Source organism: Bos indicus, chromosome 18 (genome assembly GCF_029378745.1).
Source record: "Bos indicus isolate NIAB-ARS_2022 breed Sahiwal x Tharparkar chromosome 18, NIAB-ARS_B.indTharparkar_mat_pri_1.0, whole genome shotgun sequence".
NCBI classification, from domain to species: domain Eukaryota; kingdom Metazoa; phylum Chordata; class Mammalia; order Artiodactyla; family Bovidae; genus Bos; species Bos indicus.
The window spans coordinates 57,917,675-57,937,018 of NC_091777.1; the positions used below are offsets into that span (position 1 = coordinate 57,917,675).

Here is a 19,344-nt window from a genome sequence, read left to right on the forward strand (position 1 = left end):
CCTGGGCGGGGAAGAAAGACAGATGTAGTGGGAGGTGCCAGGATCCCCCACCCGGATCTGGTGGCTGAGCCACCGACCCCACCCAATTTGTCCTCATCAGCTGGTCCCAGCTTGGGGTGGGGTGCCTAACCTGACCCCTGCACTCCCCACTTGCCCAGGGTTGGGAGCGGGGTCGGGGGTGGGGTGGAGGGGAGATGGTGAGAGTGGAGTCCCAGCTGGAAACTTAGTAGCAAGCTTGTGGAGAGGAGCAGTGGAGGTGAAGCCAGGAAGACTGCCTGGAGGAGGGTGAGGCGTGCTTTCAGAAAGCCCCGCCTCTTAATGGCTGTGGTCTCGTTCCTCTGCAGCCTCCTGGCCTCCGGTCCACTCCGTCCTGCCAGGCCTCAAATACTCCTGTCTGATCCTGCTCCTCCTCTGCTCTCTATGGTCCCTTTTTGCCCTCAGGGCTGTTTTGAGTGGCTGTCTTCCACCCAATCAAATCTCCTGAGACCCAGAGCTGTGTCTCCTTGACCCCTAGAACGGCATACACCCTCTGTCCCACTAAACTTAGGATCTTTCCTCTAACCCCACCCTCAGGCATTCTCCATCTCCAATCAGCTCCACCTTCTAGAGGGATGCTGGAAGCCTTTCTCCTGCCTCTCTTCCCCTCACTGCTGTCAATCTCCAGATCCCATACCACCTCCTTGGCCCCCTGAATCTCTCTGCTCCATCTCTTCCTCTCTTTCTACTGGTATGACCCCAGCACAGGCCCTGACTCCTCTCTCTATCCCCTTGCCTAGCCTCCTCCCTCCAGGCCATGGATCCCCAGATGGTCCAAGAGTCTTTCTAACCCCAGAGCTGCTCCCCCACCCGGCCAACCCACACAGCCCTCTATGGCTCCCCAGCACCTGCCCTGGGAAGACAACCAAGTTCCTCATCCGAACATCCAGGTCCTGCATCACGTAGAGCCAGTCCTTTTCCCCTCCAGCACTTACTCTTTGAACACCCCACCATTCTTCAGCCCATCTCTCCCCTCCCAGCCTTGGCCGGGACAGTTTCCTCTGCCTGGAATGTTCTGGCTCACTCCCCTACCCGCTCCCACCTAGCTAAACCACAACTTGTCCTTCAAGTCTCACCTTATTAGGAACCAAAATAATAATTACCCACTTATCATGGACCAGGAACTGTGCAAAATGCTTCTCTGGCATTACCGGCCAGAGCCCCTTCTAAACGCTCTATGAGCTGAGTGTTTACGAACCAGGATACTGTGGCTCAGAGATGTCAAGGGACCTGCTGGAGATTGCCCAGGCAGAGGGAAGAGCTTAGTCTGTGACAGTCAGGCTGCTCACTCCTCCTGAGAGCTTCCCCCCAACCCCATGCTGATGATAATAATGGTCATAATACAGAGTGAGCATTTTCTGCATATCAGGTATGGTTCTGAAGGTGCTATTGTAATTAACCCTTCAAAATCCCATGGGGTAGGTTTTGTAGCTTTAAAATGGCAACAAATGCCACACTTCTTCTATTAAGAAATAGGGTCTATGCCCCGTTTCCTTGGATCTGGGTGGGCTCTGGGACTGTTGGACCAAGAAGGGGTGCAGCACAAGTGGCCCTGTGCGTTTCTGTATCTAGGCCTTGAGAGACTGGCACTGTCCACTCTCTGTACTGTGGGGCACTCCCTCTTGGGAGCCAGCCGCCATGCTGAGAGGAAGCTCAATCACCCCCATAGAGAGGTATGGTGGCCCCTGGCCAACAGCCAGCTCAAGTCAACAGCCCCAGCCAGCTTGCCAGGCATGTGACTGGGGCATCTAGGAGTTCCCATTAGAGCCACCCAAACAAATGCTGCGTGAAGAGGCAAGCTGTCCCTGCTAAACCCTGCCCAAACTTCAGATTTATGAGCAAAGTAATTGTAGGTTTACACCACCACGTTTTAGAGAGGTTTGCTATGCTGTGATGGGTTTCCCTGGTGTCTCAGTGGCAAAGAATCCGCCTGCAATGCAGGAAACTTGGGTTCAATCCCTGGGTCGAGATCCCCTGGAGGAGGGCATGGCAACCCACGCTAGTATTCTTGCCTGGGAAATCCCATGGACAGAGGAGCCTGGCGGGCTACAGTCCATGGGGTTGCAAAGAGTCAGACAATACTGAAGCGACTTAGCACGCACCTTATACCATAACAAACAAGCAGAAAACAGGTATCATTACTGACTCCACTTGATGGAGGAAGAAGCCCAGGCTCAGAGAATAGGAGTCTGCCAAAGGTCCTCCCAGAGCCAGGGACTGGCCAGGCTGGGAGCTGAACCTGGGTTAACCAGGCCCTTAACCACTGTACCAAGCTCTTCCTGTTTCGATCCTCCACATGAAGAAACTGAACATCAGAGACAGGAAGTAACTCACTCAAGATCTCACAACTGGTAAGTATGAGAGTGAGGCTCTAAAATCACTGTCTCTGACTCCAGGGCCCAGCTCTTCATACCCACCCTAGGTTTGGATTGTCTGTTGCTTGTCTGTCTGCCCAACCAGGACCAGAGCTTCCGGCATCATTCCCTCTTGTGTCCCAAGTCTCAGCAAAGGCCGGGCACCCATGTCTGTCCCTCCTTCAACACGGAAGGTCCTCATAGGCAGGGACCTGACATGACTCACTTGGGTCCCCAGTGTCGCCCAGCACAGGACCTGGTACATGGGAGACTTGAGTAAATGTTCGTTGAATGAATCAAAGAATGGATTCCCGGGGAATGAGTTAATGGAGACAGACGTCAGAAGAGTCATGGCTTTATTGCTGGGTTTCAGGGAAGGGGCTCAGATGCGCCCAATCTCCTTCAGTTTGGCCACCAGGTCCTCTGTGGTCTCCACCTTGACACCGGCTGTGCGCTGGGGCGGGTCTTCCACGCTAATCACGGAGAGCTTGGAGGTCAGGTCCACGCCCAGGTCCCCTGCCTTAATCACCTCGATCTTCTTCTTCTTGGCTTTCTGCGCTCGGGAGGCCACGATTTCACAGGGCTGCCCCAGCCCCTGCCCACCCTCTTGCAGCCCCTTTCCATGCGAGCCACACCTGCAGAACCACTCCCGTTGGCTGAACCCTTTTGGATCTGCCCACTGGCCAGGGTACATGTGACCTCTTACAGGGCCACACTTGGTGTGGACAATTCCTGCTGGCTGGGGTGCCCTGGGGAGCCCTCCTATTGTGGAAGCCCCCCTTTAGTTAACCACCGTGGGAAGTCCTTCACTGGCTGGAAAGGGCTGGAAAAGTCATCCTCTGGCAATAATAACTCAATGGACCTTTGGCCAAGATGACCAATTGTACTCTCCTTGTTGGGATGACTCAGTGAACCCTCCCTGTTACATGAAATGACCTACTAAACACTCCCTATTGGCTGGGATGACACATTAAAATTCTATTGGCTGAGATGACTCACTGAACCTTCCCTAGTGGCTGGGATGACACACTGATACCTTCCTATTGGCTGAGATAACTCACTGAACTCACCCATTGGCTATGATGACTCAATGAACTTTCCTTGTTGGATAAATGACAAACTGAATGCTCCTTATGACTTGAAATGACATGCTAAATTCTCCTGTTTGGCTGAGAAAACACAATGAACTCTCCCTATTGGCTGAGATGGTTCACTGAACGTACCCTATTGGCTGAGATGGCCCATGATGTTCTCCATATTGTCTGAGACAACACACTAAACCCTCCCTATTGGCTGAGATGACAGAATGAACCCATGCTAGAATCTAGATGAACAGTGATTTCACCATGTTTGCCAAGAGACCCCATGAACTCTTCCTAGTTAGGCCTAGATGGCCTAAATGATTCTTTCCTGTTGGTAATGATTACCAGCGGAGCCCTCCCTGATGAACCAAGATGATCTAATTGGCTAAGATTACACAATCAACTTTTCCCATATGTTGGAATGACGGGTAACCCTTCCTATTGGCCAGTGAAGCCTTTCTGTTGGCTGAGGTGACCAGAAAACCTGACCCATTCACCAAAACAGTACCCTCTCCCGGAACTCTCACTATTGGCAGAAATGATTCAGTGAACCCTCTGTCTAAGGGCAGGAATCCCTTAGAAGAAATGGAGTAGCCATCATGGTCAACAAAGAAATGCAGTACTTGGATGCAATCTCAAAAATGACAGAATGATCTCTGTTCGTTTCCAAGGCAAACCATTCAATATCACAGTAATCTAAGTCTATGCCCCAACCAGTAACGCTGAAGAAGCTGAAGTTGAATGGTTCTATGAAGACCTACAAGACCTTTTAGAACTAACACCCAAAAAAGATGTCCTTTTCATTATAGGGGACTGGAATGCAAAAGTAGGAAGTCAAGAAACACCTGGAGTTTCAAACTCCAAACTTCAAACAGGCAAATTTGGCCTTGGAATACGGAATGAAGCAGGGCAAAGGCTAATAGAGTTTTGCCAAGAGAACACACTGGTCACAGCAAACACCATCTTCCAAAAACACAAGAGAAGACTCTACACATGGACATCACCAGATGGTCAATACCGAAATCAGATTGATTCTATTCTTTGCAGCCAAAGATGGAGAAGCTCTATACAGTTAGCAAAAACAAGACCGGGAGCTGACTGTGGCTCAGATCATGAACTCCTTATTGCCAAATTCAGACTTAAATTGAAGAAAGTAGGGAAAACCACTAGACCATTCAGGTATGACCTAAATCAAATCCCTTATGATTATACAGTGGAAGTGAGAAATAGATTTAAGGGCCTAGATCTGATAGATAGAGTGCCTGATGAACTATGGAATGAGGTTTGTGACATTGTACTGGAGACAGGGATCAAGACCATCCCCGTGGAAAAGAAATGCAAAAAAGCAAAATGGCTGTCTGGGGAGGCCTTGCAAATGGCTGTGAAAAGAAGAGAAGCGAAAAGCAAAGGAGCAAAGTAAAGATATAAGCATCTGAATGCAGAGTTCCAAAGAATAGCAAGAAGAGATAAGAAAGCCTTCCTCAGGGATCAATGCAAAGAAATAGGGGAAAACAACAGAATGGGAAAGACTAGAGATCTCTTCAAGAAAATCAGAGCTACCAAGGGAACATTTCATGCAAAGATGGGCTCGATAAAGGACAGAAATGGTATGGACCTAACAGAAGCAGAAGATATTAAGAAGAGGTGGCAAGAATACACAGAACTGTACAAAAAAGATCTTCACGACCCAGATAATCATGATGGTGTGATCACTTACCTAGAGCCAGACATCCTGGAATGTGAAGTCAAGTGGGCCTTAGAAAGCATCACTACGAACAAAGCTAGTGGAGGTGATGGAATTCCAGTTGAGCTATTTCAAATCCTGGAAGATGATGCTGTGAAAGGGCTGCACTCAATATGCCAGCAAATTTGGAAAACTCAGCAGTGGCCACAGGACTGGAAAAGGTCAGTTTTCATTCCAATCCCAAAGAAAGGCAATGCCAAAGAATGCTCAAGCTACCGCACAATTGCACTCATCTCACACGCTAGTAAAAGTAATGCTCAATATTTTCCAAGCCAGGCTCCAGCAATATGTGAACCGTGAACTTCCAGATGTTCAAGCTGGTTTTAGAAAAGGCAGAGGAACCAGAGATCAAATTGCCAACATCCGCTGGATCATGGAAAAAGCAAGAGAGTTCCAGAAAAACATCTACTTTTGCTTTATTGACAAGGCCAAAGCCTTTGACTGTGTGGATCACAATAAACTGTGGAAAATTCTGAAAGAGATGGGAATACCAGACCACCTGACCTGCCTCTTGAGAAACCTGTATACAGGTCAGGAAGCAACAGTTAGAACTGGACATGGAACAACAGATTGGTTCCAAATCAGGAAAGGAGTGTCTCAAGGCTGTATACTGTCACCCTGCTTATTTAACTTCTATGCAGAGTACATCATGAGAAACGCTGGGCTGGAAGAAGCACAAGCTGGAATCAAGATTGCAGAGACATTACTTTGCCAACAAAGGTCCGTCTACTCAAGGCTATGGTTTTTTCAGTGGTCATGTATGGATGTGAGAGTTGGACTGTGAAGAAAGCTGAGAGCCGAAGAATTGATGCTTTTGAACTGTGGTGTTGGAGAAGACTCTTGAGAGTCCCTTGGACTGCAAGGAGATCCAACCAGTCCATTCTAAAGGAGATCAGTCCTCGGTGTTCTTTGGAAGGAATGATGCTAAAGCTGAAACTCCAGTACTTTGGCCACCTCATGTGAAGAGTTGACTCACTGGAAAAGACTCTGATGCTGGGAGGGATTGGGGGCAGGAGGAAGAGGGGACAACAGAGGATGAGATGGCTGGATGGCATCACCGACTCGATGGACATGAGTTTGAGTGAACTCTGGGAGTTGGTGATGGAGAGGGAGGCCTGGCGTGCTGCAATTCATGGGGTCGCAAAGAGTCGGACACAACTGAGCAACTGAACTGAACTGAACTGAACCCTCTGTCAGCCAGACTCACCAGGTGGCCCCTTCCTTTGGAGACATCCCTTGGGTCTGCTCTCCTCCCACCTGACCACCAGTAAGGCATTGGGGCCTGCAGCACCCGCCCCTTCCCAGCCCCTCAGTGGCCCCTCTGCCAAGTACTCACCATGATATTGGGCAACGTTGCATAGCGGGGCTCATTGAGCCGCAGGTCAGCGGTCACCACAGCAGGCAGCTTCAGGCGCAGAGTCTCCAGGCCCCCATCAATCTCCCGTTCCACTTTGATCTTGTCCCCTTCCAGTGTCACCTGGGAGGCGAATGTGCCCTGGGGAGGGACAGCATGGGGGGACACAGGGGAGATTAACTAAGGAAGTCCCAGAGGAATCTCAAAAATCCAGGGGAGGGTGTCTTTCTTGGGACTCAGGGTATACAGTTCCTAATATCCTAAACCTACCCACTGGATCTCCCTTTCTTAATGATAATGAACACGTGTTGAGTATGGGACACTGTTCCAAGTGACTGAAATGTACCAAGTCACCATATCCTCCTAGGAACTCTATGAGGGAAGTGCTATTATCCCACTTTACAGATGAGGAAAACTGAGGCAGAGAGAGGCTCAAAAAGATGTCCAGGCTGGTTCAAGGCTCGTGTCATGGCTCATTTACCCATCTTTCTGTCCCCAAGAGCTCCTTTGAGGCCTCTTGACAACAGAACCTCAAGTGTACCTGGATCCTCAAAACATCGTCTGGGGCCCCACCTTCTTCATATAGTGCCCACCCTCTGGCCCAAGGCTCTTGGGTCCTTCAGTCCTGAATCAGCATTTCCAGATGTGACCTACACCCTCTGTCTAAGCAATCTGTTCTCTCTATTGTGTCACTTATTCACTGGACACATCTTTCAGGTCTCACCCAGAATGCCCCATGAGCCTGCTCTTGGATATACACTGTGAACACAACTGATAAGGTTCCAGCTTTGGGGCATTTATCCCGCAGTGAAGACCGCCAATAACCAAGTAAATGCACAGTGGCCACTGGCCACAGGTGGCTTCCGAGCCCATGAAATGTGGTTAGTTCCACTGAGGTGTGGATGGAATTTTTCATTTTATTTCGTTAATTTAGATTTTAAAACCAATAAGCAAGATCCATTATCATAACTGTGGGGATGATTTCACGGGTGTGTAATATATGTGTAACACGTATCAAAGTTCACTTAACTATACACTTTATGTATGTGCAGGATATTTGATGGTTATTTAAGCCTGTTTGGAACAACTTGGGCGTGTGAATCTACTTTTTCAACAATGAGTTTTAGGAATCTAAATATTTCTGATAGAAACTGAGCATCTGAATTGAAATACTCTGTAAAAATAAAATACACACTGGATTTCAAAAACCTCATACAAAAAACCAAAAGAATGTAAAATAGCCCAATATTTTTTCTCTGTGACATGTTAAAATAATATTTTTGATATATTATGTGAACTAAAATAAGATTGAAATAAATTTGGCCTTTTTTACTTTTTGAAAGTGGCTGTGAAAAATTTTAAATGACTCCTGTCATTTGCATTTCAGTTAGGCAGGAATGGGGCTCATGGGGTTGGAGAGGGGACGTATTTCATAGACTGTGGGCAAGGTAGGCCTCTCTGAAGAGGTGAAACCTGAGGAGAAACCTGGAGGTAAGTGAAAAGCCTTGAGGTGATCTGAGAGAACCCTGTTCCAGGCTGAGGAAATAGCAGGTGCAAAGGCCCTGGGGCAGGGCTGAGCTGGGTGTGGCTGAGGGGCAGCAGGATGGGGAAGGGGCACGTGAAGGCCCAGAGGAGGCCTGGAGTCTTGCATATGCGACCCCACTTCTGCCCACTGGAGCAGGCGTCCAGCTTCACACCTGCCTCCCTCCAGAAGGGCAGAGATTGGGTGGCTGTGTTCTGAGCACCCAGGCCTGGCCTTCAGCAGATGGTCCCCACTCTGGCCTCACCTGTGGCCAGTCCAGAAATCCAGCTGTCATCTGCCCTGTTTGGTTACAATCATCATCGATGGCCTGAGTGGAGAAGAGAGAAGATTGTACAATGATGGGGTTTCTCAGGTACCATTTGGGCTTTTGTTCTAGAAAGGAGGCTGGCAGACGTTTCTATAACAGGCCAGGTAAAAAATAAAAACACTCTTACGATCACTCAGCTTTGCTCCTATAGAGGACAAGCAGGCATAGACAATAGGTGTCTACATAAACAAATGTGGTAGCATTTCAGTAAAACTTTATTTATAAAATCAGTGGTGGCCATGGACCAATTTGCTGACTCCTGGTCCACAATGCTCCCGTCCCCTCACTTAGGCCCCGAGAGAGGCAGTCACTTTTTGAGGAGCACATGAGGGGCCCTGGTATGTCTTTGCCCCTTCTCTAATATTCCAGCGATGTCACTCTAGGCATACCCGTTCTGGTCACACAGAGCAACCACATGGATGGCATCTGGGCCAGTGGGAACGCTTTATCTCTGACCCCAGTGATTAATTCAAGGATGGGCATGTGACTCCAGCTGGACCAATGAAGAGTCAGCTCTGAAAGTTTTGCTGGAGTCCTTGTGATAGAGGTTCCTGTCTTTCTGCTGGGGCTCTCAGGCTGCTGGGATGTGAGCCTGGAGCTACAGAGAGTAAAGCCAACACAGAGTTACCGACGGTATAGCATGTGGGTCAAGCTGTGCCTGAAGCTTCCTTACATGAACTAATAAATTTGCTTTTTGGCTTCAGCCAGTTTGAATCATGATTCTGCCACCTACCTGCTTTCCCAGCAGCACCAGGTCCACCTTCTCCTTCTCTGCCAGCTTGGCCAGGACCCGAGCCACCTGCAGGGGACCCAGGTGATTCGCTTCTGCAGCAGGCACCTCCACGTGGATGCCCCGGTCTGCACCCATGGCCAGAGCGGTGCGGATTGTCTCCTGTCGGGCAAAGAAGGGGCTTGACTTGGCTTCTAGCCTGAGGGGGACCCAGGAGCACAGGCCCCCAGCCCCTCCTCCCTCAGACCCGGGGGTCCAGCCCCCGGCCCCTCCTCCCTCTGACGCAGGATGTGGGAACCCAGCCCCTCCGCAGGCCCAGAGCACCTGGCACTGGGCAGGCCCACAGCTGACGGCAATGATTTCCTTCACCAACTTCTTCTCCTTGAGTCGCACGGCCTCCTCCACGGCGATCTCACAGAAGGGGTTCATGGAATGCTTCACGCCATCTGTGACCACACCCGTCTTGTCGGGCTTCACCCGGATCTGCTCAGCCAGGAGGAGAAGGGGCAAAGTCAGCAGGTAAGGAGGCAGGGGCTGAGACACCAAGCTCTACCCAGGCTGGATGGGGACCTCGTGTGTGTGTGCTAAGTCGCTTCGGTCTTGTCCAACTCTTTTCGACCCTATGGCCTGTAGCCCACCAGGCTCCTTTGTCCGTGGGATTCTCCAGGCAAGAATACTGGAGGGGGCTGCCGTTTCCTTCTCCAGGGGATCTTCCCAATCCAGGGATTGAACCTGTGTCTCCTGCTTGGCAGGCGGATTCTTTACCCTGAGCCACCAGCGAAGGCCCCGAATGGAAGTAACTGTCCCACAGTCACATGGTCAGTCGGCAGTGCCCTGGGCCCCAAGCACTCTAGTCTCCTTCGGTACCACCTGACAATCCTAGAGGAGGAGTCAGGAGCTATAAGACAGGATGAGGGGGGCCCCGCCCAGTCTGATGTTGGAGGCTATCAGAGGAGGATTCCCTGAGGCAGTGGCAGTTAAGCTGAACCTGAAAGGGAACTGGCATTGAGGAAGTAAAGTGTGTGGGAAAGTGTCAGGGGTGGGGGGAGCAAGTGCAAAGGCCCTGGGGTTTGAGGAGTCCCAGGGGGCTGGTGCGGCCAGGGGAACGCAGTGTGCTGTTGCAGAGGCTGGCAAGGCCTGGACTGGCGTGATCCTCAAGATGCCCACATCCTAACGCTTGGAAACTGTGACTGTCGCCTGCATGGTGACTGTAGCCTACGTAGTAAAAGGGACTTATGCAAAAGTGCTTACATTCAGGATTCTGAGAGAGGTTACCTGGGATGAACCAGGTGGGCCCAAACGAGTCACAACGTTCCTTATAAGTGAAAGAGGGAGGGGAGAGAGTGTCAGGGTCCAAGAGAGAGACTGAAAATGCTACACTGCTGACTGAAGACAGAGGAAGGGGCCACAAGCCAAGGGATGCAGGGGGCCTCCAGGAGCTGGCAAAGCCAAGAGACAGATTCTCTCCTGGAGCCTCTGGAAGGCACACAGCCCTGCTGACACCTTGAAATTAATCCAGTAGACTCACTGCAGACATCTGACCTCCAGAACTGGAAGAGAAGGAATCTGGGTTGTTGGGAGTCACACAAGTTTATGGTAACTAGTTTCAGAAGCAACAGGAAAGTAATACGACTGTCCAGGGCCCAGCAGGTAGAAGGGCCTTGATCCAAAGAACAGCATAAAGAGGTGAGTGCATCCAACTTGAGTTTGCACAAGGTCATTCTGGATCCTTGGTGGAGAAAACTGGAAAAATGGCAAGAGCAGAAGTGGGGACTGCGTGGCTGTCGGTCACTGAAATCTGAAATGACTGCTTTGGACAGCCGTGACAGTGGTGATGGGGAACTGGATGGACTGGAGGTCTTTGGAGGTGAAACTGACGGGGTGCTGGGGTTGGGGAGGGGGAGCGGTGAGAGGGAGGAGTCGAGTGGACTCTTGGGTTTCCAGTGGGTACATTAGCACAGAGAGGGGGACGCTGAATTGGGCTCCAGCCTGAGAGAGAGATGCCCAGAGGAGCTTGGCTTGGGAGCCGACATAACCTGGCTCAGGACCTCCCTCTCTTTTCCTTGAACAGAGCAGATCCAGGGTGACAGCATGGCCCAGCGGGGGACACTGGGATTCTCTCTCTTATATTTCCCTGCACCGGTTTCTCTGGGCCTGGGGGGTGGGGGAGATGTGGCTGTTCCTCCCATCCACAGGACAGAACTGAGATGGGAGTGTGGGATTTGGGGAGGGGTCTCCCAGTCTGCCTGTGCCTCAGGGACTGGTAACATTAAGAGGAGGAGGGGGAGAAAGAGAAAAAGAACAACCCTATCCCAGTTCTGGAAGAGTCATCTTGGCACCAACAATAGGGCACAGACTCTAGAACTTACTCAATTAACTTTACAGAAAAAGCCATGGAGCAAACACCATGCACTGAGTCCATGTTTTGCTTTTCTTTTCCTACTAGAACCTCTACAGGGTGGATCACACAGGATTTCCCCAGACATACCCTTGGCTCCATCCCTCACCTCCTTCTGCCTTCCCTGGCCTCTTCCTCAAACTGCAATCCTCTCAACTCTGTCTCATCTTTCTCTGTCTCTTTCCATCACAATGCCCAACCATCTGCCACATGACATATGTCAGAACTGTCTTCTCCCCAGCAAAATGTCAACTCCACGAAGACAGGAATTTATGTGCGTTTTGGTCATGACCACATCCCCTGGGCCTAGCACAGCGCCTGGCACGTGGTGGGCGCATTGTAAGTATTTGTCGGATGACTAAATGACAGCCTGCTCACAAGGGCGCCTGTCCGCTGATCAGTCACTTACTAAACAGCATGGAAACGAAAACACCAAAGCCCTTTCCTTCATTAAAAAAAAACAAACAAAATTCAACATAGGAGCCTCCCCTTTATAAACAGGAAAGTGGCCCCCCTAATCAGTACAAGGCCTCACTGGGGGCAGTCAGCGGAGGCCAAGGGAGCGTCCCAGCCTGTTCCAGCCCTGGCAGGACGCCCAGCCACGGACTCCTGACTCCCAGGGAGAAAGAGATGAGTTCTCTGGTAGCGAGGACCCGTGCCAGCTCATCTCCAGGGAAGACCTTTGAAGCTTGAGTTGTTTCCAGGCTTCAGAAACACAGCTTACTTAAATTACTTAAGTCAGGAAACAATGGTTGGCCTGCAAACTCAGTATGGTCTTTTTTTGAATAAAGATGTTTTTATAAATTGAGGGAGATGATTCAATGAAGCTTCCAGGCTTTCTTTTTAAGGTGCAACAAATTAACCCTCAACAGAAACAGGCAGGGAAAGCCTCCAAGGGCTTTATAAGCCTTAACTCGTTTAACTATCCAAAGAACGCAGGAGGCTGGTTACTGCCACTGCCATCCCCACTTGCTAGATGGGGCAACCAAAGCACACAGAGGCGGAGCAGGTGACCACGGAAGGCCTCAGAGGCTAGGTGACGCTGAGTTGAGTCTGGACAGAAGTGAGGAAGCGATGCTGGAAACACAGAGTTGGGTCAGGCCTTGCACACGCCCCGCCACCCACCCCCCGGCAAAAGCTGCCAATCTGGGGGCAGGGGGTGGACATCTGGGCAAACAGAGGATCTTAATTAATCCAGTGTGGGAAGGGCTGAGACCAAGCCCAAGGGGCTGCGGGAGGGCCCAAGGACACATCAGAGTAGCCTAAAGGGATGAGGCGGTGGGGGAGGGGGATTTCCGGGAGGTGGTGATGTCATAGAATCCCTTAGCCCTATTGCAATCCATGAGATGGGAATCAGGCAGGACAAGGGAGGGATAAGAAGCAGAGGTGGGAGGGTGGAGCTGGAAAGGCACCCAAGCAGAAGGCACAGCAGGGGCAAAGGCACAAGGCAAGCAGCAGTCTGGTCTGTTGGGAAAGTCTGAGCAGCTTGGAGCTGCAGAGGCACCGAGGAGGGGTGACGGAAGGCCAGGGAGCCAGGGCTGGACCACAGAGAGGCCTGAGCACCAGGCTGAGGGACTGGGACTTTGTCCTGCGGGAGCTGGGGAAAAACAGGATGATGGTGGGGGCACAGGGTCAGCCCTGGGTGTAGGAAGCCCCCTCCAACTCCAAGGCTGGGAAGGGATGAACTGGAAGGGAGAGACTGGGGAACTGGGGAGGAGACGACACTGAGGGTTCAGGTAGAAGAGGAGGCCTGAACCGCTGGAGAAGAGGGAGCAGGGCAGAGAGATGGAGAGGGCAGAAGGCACTGGGCTGAGAAATGACAGGCTGCGGAGGTGAAGGAAGGAAGCTGGGGTGGTGCTCCAGGTTTGGCCCGGTGCTTAGGGAGCTGGCACTGTTTGAATCACTTTTTTTCTGAACTAGTAACAGTAACAAACACATCCAGGGAGACACCCTGGGGCACTGTGGGAGGGGAAAAGGACAGGAATTCATATAAGGAGGAATTCACACTTCCGCATTCGGCACAAACACCAGAGGCTCCCATGTGTCAGGTCCTGTGCTGGGCAATGCTGGGACCTAAGAAAACATTAGTCACTCAGTCGTGTCCGACTCTTGGCAACCGCATGGACTGTAGCCTGCCAGGCTCCTCTGTCCATGGAATTCTCCAGGCAAGAATACTGGAGAGGTAGCCATTCCCTTCTCCAGGGGATCTTCCCAACTCAGGGATCGAAAACGGGTCTCTAGCACTGCAGACAGATTCTTCACCGCCTGAGCCACCAGGGAAGCCCAAGCTGAAACTAGAGCTGAGTCAAATGTGAGCCTGTCTGATTGGTGAGACAGGCATCTCAGGCCAGGGTCTAGGACTAGCACTGAGGAAGGCTATGGGAGCCCAAAGGGACAGTCAGAGGGGAGAGGACACGAGGAGAACTGGGTTGCAGGACCCCAAAACAAGCTTGCCCCCCAAATGTTGGGGGCAACTCCCCTGTCACATGGTGCCAGAGCTGTTATTAGGCCAAATGGCTGTCAGGTAGAAATGAGAGGAGGCCCTGGCTACCTTTTGATCCTGACTGCTGCTGCCCTGATGGGTGATCCGACAACCAACAGAACCTCCAAGGGCCTCAGTGTCCTTACCTGTCCAATGGGATTCATATCTAGATGGTATTGAAAGGACTGAATCAATTCATCTCTGTCAAGAACTAAGAACCCTGTCTAGTGCATAGCAAGGACCCACTTAACATGAGCTGTCAACAATCAATGAGGTTTTCATGTGCAGACAGGCTTCCAGGCCCTGTGTTGGGCAATGCTGGGGACACAGAGGTGTACTCAGGTGTACTGACAGGGGTGGGGAGGTGGGGACAGACATGGACGGACAGTCACTGCCTTCAGTCTGGTTCAAGCCAACTATTGAGACAAAGTGGCTTTTGTCTGAGGGAGTCTGTCTGATTTACCTCTGTCCAGACCAGCTTCCCTGCGGACAAGCCCGGTCCTCAGGGACCCTGCCCTCCACCCCATCTCGTGGAGGCTGTAAGCTATTTCCATCAGCTTGTCAGACTGGCTTTCATCTTTAGCAAACCTTTCTCCTTCAGAGCTAGAGCCTCCTTGCTCTCCCTGGGGCTGGATAGCTTCTGGGTTCCCAGAGGACTTCCATTATAGCACATTGCCTGTGCCCAACAGTCCTTTGAGTGTGCAACGCAGCCGAGTGAGTGAAATCCTGGTTCATGTTCAAAGGCACTAATTGGGGTGAGGAGTCAGCGGGACCTGGCTAGGAATCCCGGCTCGGCCCCTTCTCAGCCGAGTGGCCTCTCTGTGACTCGGTTTCTTCGTGCGTTAGAGGCCACGGCTCTTCCAGCAGGTAAGAAACAGAGACGTTAACTCGGCCCACATGCAGTTCTCAAGACACTGAGTATAGAACTGGCGGAAGGGGGACGGAGTCATGACCCCAGAAAGGCTGGCTTTAAATGAACCAGGACGGGAACCTCAGAACCTCTCCGTTCGGTGATCTCCGCCCTCAGATGTGACTCGGACGTTTGGGAGAGCGGCAGACACGAGAGGTACCAGAAGACCCTTATACGGTGGGCGCTCGTGACCCCGGAAGTACACGACCGCAGGGTTCAGGGAGGAGGGAGAGGAGAGGGGAGTCGGTCACCTTCACTGCGAAGTCGATGACCCTCTTGACAGCCACGAGGGCGCGCAGCTCCGCCATCTTCCTGCCGCGGCGACCCGCCGGGTCCGAACTCACCTTCTGCTTCCCTGACCGCTCGCCCCGCCCCCCTGCCCTCCTCTGCGCCTGCGCCCCGCGCAGCCAGTCAGCCAACCGCTGCGGCGCCCGCCTCCCCAGCAGACGCGGGCCAGTGGGAAGCGGCCCCTGAGGAGGGAGGCGGAACCCGGAGAAGAAGGGACAGGAGCTTTGGGAAGGGGGCGTGGCCGGGAACTGGGGGAAAGGTCTTGCAGGGGCGGGACGCATCCCAAACTTTTTTTCCCCGAAGCCTTCGGGGGTCGGTCCCTTCCCCGAGATCCCCACCTCTTACTCTCCCTCTCGAGAGTGGTGAGAGCGGAAGTGCTTGTGTCTCCGAGCTCTGAGTCCGCAGGCCCCTCCGTTCTCTCCACGCTCGTATTCCTCATCCCCTGCACGATCGCACCTCTGCGTACCCTCCGGTCCGTCCTCCCCCTCCTCCGCCTCCACTTTCCCCGCAAGTCTGCGTCCCTACCTCCTCTCCACGCGCCCCCTTGTCCCCTTCTGATTCCACAAGCTCCGTGTCCCTGTTCTCATCAAAACCCATGTCCTTGGTCCAACCCACATCGGAATCTCTCTGCGTCCCCCATGTCTCCACTTCCCCTGTAGTTTCGCGTCCTTAGTTCCTCCCTGAGCTTCCAAGTACCCCCGTGTGCGCATCCTCGGGTCCCCCAGAAAGTCATGTGAGGCCGGCTGGCAGTGGGAGCCAATCCTTTATTCTGCCCCCAGGCAGCTGCGGTCATAAGCACACGGGGAATCCACTGATGGCATCCGTGCTCTGCATGATCATGTCCGCCAGCAGAAAGCAGAAGCCTGGTGGGAAGGGGAACGGAAGGCGGGTGGAGCAGGGTGGGTCCTGGCGCAGATGACAAGGAGGGCCCCGGGGACTGGGGTTTGGGGTTCCAAGGGCCCAGAGTGGAGGGTGTTAGGAAGTCCCTGGGAGGGCAGCTGGGAAGTCTCTGCAAGGAGCGGGGTGGGGCCCTCGGGGAAGTCTCCTCTCCACCCTCTTCCGCTGTCCAGGTTACCCGCGAGAATAGAGAAGGGTAAAGCCAGCCACCCCAAAAAATAGGACCAGGAATAGAAGACATCGTCTTTCCATGCATTCTTCACTGTGTAGACTGTCAGGGCGATCAGCAGAAGCAGGCCTGGGCCCCACCCGGCCGCTAGGTGAGCGTGGCCGGGGGGCACCCAGGCCCCACCCTGACCGCGCCCACCGCCCTGGCCACGCCCTTCTCGCCCACCTTCAGGCCCCCTTCTTCCCGCCCCCGCCCCTGACCCCTCCCCCTCGAAGCCTGTCCTCCGGAGCCCCGCCCCGCTCCTGGGCTCTCTCTTCCAGGCCCACCTTATGCCATCTCACCCGAGATAAAGAATACGGCACACGTGGTCTGACCCCGCGAGTAGCCCTCGCTGCACAGAAGCCGCAGCCCCATCACCAAGCCCATGATGCCGCAACCCGCCGCCAGCACCATGCACGCCCGGGTCACCGCCAGCGTGCCTGGGGAAAGCGGACCGCGTCAACAACCTCTGCTGGCGCCGCTCCTGCCCATCACCCCAACCCGTCGGTTCCGGGCTGGGAGCAGAGTCAGGGGTTTGGATGGGGACTCGGAAGTTACATCATGAGGGGAGGTTAATGTTGCAACTGGGAAGCAGGTCCCAGAGTGGGGGTTCGTGGTGGCCTCGGTCACGGAGGGGCCGAAGTGGAAAGAGCAGGGGGGTGGGGGCGCTGCAGGATGTGGTGTCAGGTGAGGGGGCAGCTGTGGTCAGTGCTGGGGGCTGTCTGTTCACGGGGAGGTGGGGGGACGGGGGGGGGGACGGGGGGCGGGGATCTGAAAGCTGGGCCGCAGGGCCTCACTATCGCAGGGGATGTTGGAGCAGATGCCCTCGTTACACTCCTGCCAAAGGCCACTGTGGCCCCCGGAGTAGCGGATCCAGTAGTTGGAGGCAGTGGACAGAACGATGAAGGAGTTGGCCAAGAAGCCCAGCATGGTGCCCCCGCTCTGAAGGCTCCGCTTCACCCCCATGCCAGGGGGACTGCTGCCAAGGATCACGCCTGCAAGACTGACCCATGCCCTGCTCAACCCCAGGTCCCTGGGACCCCCTCCTGCATGCCCCTCCATATCCCAGATGACTACTCCTTCACCCCTGCCTGGGGCTTCTACTTCTGGGGACCCCTCTCAGGCCCCACCCAGACCTAAGACTGACCACCTTCCCCTCAGGCACCACAGCTTAGGAACCTCCCTTCTGTCCAGAGACCTGTGTCCCCTAGTGGGTGTCCCTTCCTAACACCCCACCTCTGTGCACACTCACCTATATGACTCACCCCCAGTTCCCCAGGGTTCTTGGACAGGGCCCAGAGGTGTGAGAGAAGGGAGACTATGTCTCTATGAGGCAGAATTCCAGAACCCCCCCCTCTCCTAGCAGCCATTTAAAGAGATAACCACTCACCCAGATATACACACACACACAGGGGCAGCTCTTCTGGCAAAGTGACAGAGTCAGTGTTAGGTGGCAAGTCCGGGGGAGTCTGAGGGCCTTGACACAGTAGCCCATGTCCTTCTAGAAACTTCCCTTCCCTTGACCCCCATAAGCTCTCCTGGTCCCCAGCTCTTTGTGCCCTCCCAAGCCCCCAGGCAGCCTCCTGCCCCTCCTCCTCCCTCTGCTTCTCCTGGAGAACTCCATTCTGCATCTTCTTACCAGGTGAGCTCCAGGGACGTCTGATGCTTTGAGAGCATCCCAAACCCTATCTCCAGTCTAGGTCCTCATCTGCTTCCAACCATCTCTCAGACCCTGACCCTCAACCACATCCCCACTGAGCTTGGCGTGTGACCATGCTGTGGCTCAGTCCTATCTGACTCTCTGTGACTGTGTGGACTCTAGCCCATCAGGCTCCTTTGTCCGTGGGACTTTCCAGGCAAGAATACTGGAGTGGGTTGCCATTTCCTCCTCCAGGGGATCTTCCCCACCCAGGGATAGAACCAGAGTGTCCTGCATGTCCTGCACTGGCAGGCAGATTTTATTTTATTTTATGTTTTTTTTTTTTTAACCACTGAGCAACCTGGGAAGCCCCATTGAGCTCAGCATCTTCCACCAAACCAGGGAGGCCCCTGGGATCCCACCCAGTTAGTTGGACCACACCCTTGGGCACTCTCCTTGTCCCCTTCCTGCTCCTTGCCCTACAAAGTCCTTGGGTCCCTGAGTCCAGTTCCTCCTGCCCCCCCTCCGAATCTTTTTTTTTAATAATTTTATTTATTTATTTACTTCTCTGTTGCACTGGGTCTTTGTTGCTGTGCTTAGGCTTTCTCTAGTTGCCGCAAGCAGGGGCTACTCTTTGATGCAGTGTCCTGGCTTCTCATTGCGGTGATTTCTCTTGTAGCAGAGCACAGATTCTAAGCACACGGCTTCAGTAGTTACAGAGTGTAGGCTCAGTAGTTGTGGCTCGTGGGCCCAGTTGCTCCAAAGCACGTAGAATCTTCCTGGACCAGGGATCGAACCTGTGTCCCCTGTATTGGCAGGCGGGTTCCTGTCCACTTCTCCACCAGGGAAGTCCCTCCCCCCGCCCCGAATCTTTCTGGCTCCTCCTTTCCTTCTTGTGCCCTGGCCCCAGTGCAACCTTGTCCTGTCTCATGTCCCTCCTGTTGGATTGCCAGTCTTTTTTCTCTCCCCTTCTGGCCTCCAGAGTTGGGGGGAAGGGTGCAGAGTAGGGGGCTTTCTGGCACCCAGACCAGATGCTGTCCCTCCCCTGCTCCACCCTTAGCTCCCCATCACCCTCAAGAGAGTCAACTGTGGGGTTAAAGGTGCTACTTCTCACCCATCCTCATTTCCTGTCACCCCCTCACATTCGACAGTGGACCACAAAGTGCTGTTGCCCATCTTCTGAAAACTCCCAGCCTCTCCATGCCTCCACTTTGGGGTCCCTCTGCCTGCATTACCTTCCCTCGGCCCTGGAGAAGTTCCTAAACACAGTCTCCCCAGAAAGCTCACCCCCACACCCCACCTCTCCCCTAAACACAGCCAGTCCTCCTGCCATACCGGCCCTGGGCTCTGCCTGCCCCCGTGGGACTTGGAG

General features: G+C 53.3%; 2 protein-coding genes across 5 annotated transcripts; both read right to left on the reverse strand.

Annotated features, from left to right (window-relative positions):
* Window positions 1-2,729: 2,729 nt before the first annotated feature.
* ETFB (electron transfer flavoprotein subunit beta) lies at window positions 2,730-15,348 on the reverse strand. Its single transcript, XM_019980042.2, has 6 exons — window positions 15,192-15,348; window positions 9,475-9,633; window positions 9,154-9,312; window positions 8,358-8,420; window positions 6,553-6,711; window positions 2,730-2,943 (listed from the first exon to the last, which is right to left on the reverse strand). Exons 1-6 carry the CDS (start codon window positions 15,246-15,248, stop codon window positions 2,773-2,775), a joined length of 768 nt encoding a protein of 255 aa, XP_019835601.1. The 5' UTR covers window positions 15,249-15,348; the 3' UTR covers window positions 2,730-2,772.
* A 624-nt stretch (window positions 15,349-15,972) lies between these two features.
* On the reverse strand, window positions 15,973-19,292 carry CLDND2 (claudin domain containing 2). Of its 4 annotated transcripts, XM_070771522.1 has the most exons (5): window positions 17,586-19,292; window positions 17,131-17,328; window positions 16,636-16,773; window positions 16,304-16,423; window positions 15,973-16,091 (listed from the first exon to the last, which is right to left on the reverse strand). In XM_070771522.1, exons 1-5 carry the CDS (start codon window positions 17,701-17,703, stop codon window positions 16,018-16,020), a joined length of 648 nt encoding a protein of 215 aa, XP_070627623.1. In that variant the 5' UTR covers window positions 17,704-19,292; the 3' UTR covers window positions 15,973-16,017. The 4 variants fall into 4 exon arrangements, with proteins under 4 accessions (XP_070627623.1, XP_070627624.1, XP_070627621.1 ...); XM_070771523.1 differs by lacking the exon at window positions 16,304-16,423; XM_070771520.1 differs by having other exon boundaries at window positions 15,973-16,423.
* Between the last annotated feature and the right edge of the window lie 52 nt (window positions 19,293-19,344).

What these genes read in the sequence shown, in the direction of transcription:
- ETFB (XM_019980042.2), bottom strand. Translation starts at nt 15,248, where the DNA reads ATGGCGGAGCTGCGCGCCCTCGTGGCTGTCAAGAGGGTCATCGACTTC. An exon ending in TCATCGACTTCGCAGTGAAG is followed by an intron (nt 9,634 to 15,191) that starts GTGACCGACTCC and finishes CTGGCTGAGCAG; the next exon opens with ATCCGGGTGAAGCCCGACAA. An exon ending in CAACGTTGCCCAATATCATG is followed by an intron (nt 2,944 to 6,552) that starts GTGAGTACTTGG and finishes TCCCGAGCGCAG; the next exon opens with AAAGCCAAGAAGAAGAAGAT.
- CLDND2 (XM_070771520.1), bottom strand. Translation starts at nt 17,703, where the DNA reads ATGGCTGCTAGGAGAGGGGGGGGTTCTGGAATTCTGCCTCATAGAGAC. An exon ending in ACTGGGGGTGAGTCATATAG is followed by an intron (nt 17,329 to 17,585) that starts GTGAGTGTGCAC and finishes TCAGTCTTGCAG; the next exon opens with GCGTGATCCTTGGCAGCAGT. An exon ending in CTCCAACATCCCCTGCGATA is followed by an intron (nt 16,774 to 17,130) that starts GTGAGGCCCTGC and finishes CGCTTTCCCCAG; the next exon opens with GCACGCTGGCGGTGACCCGG.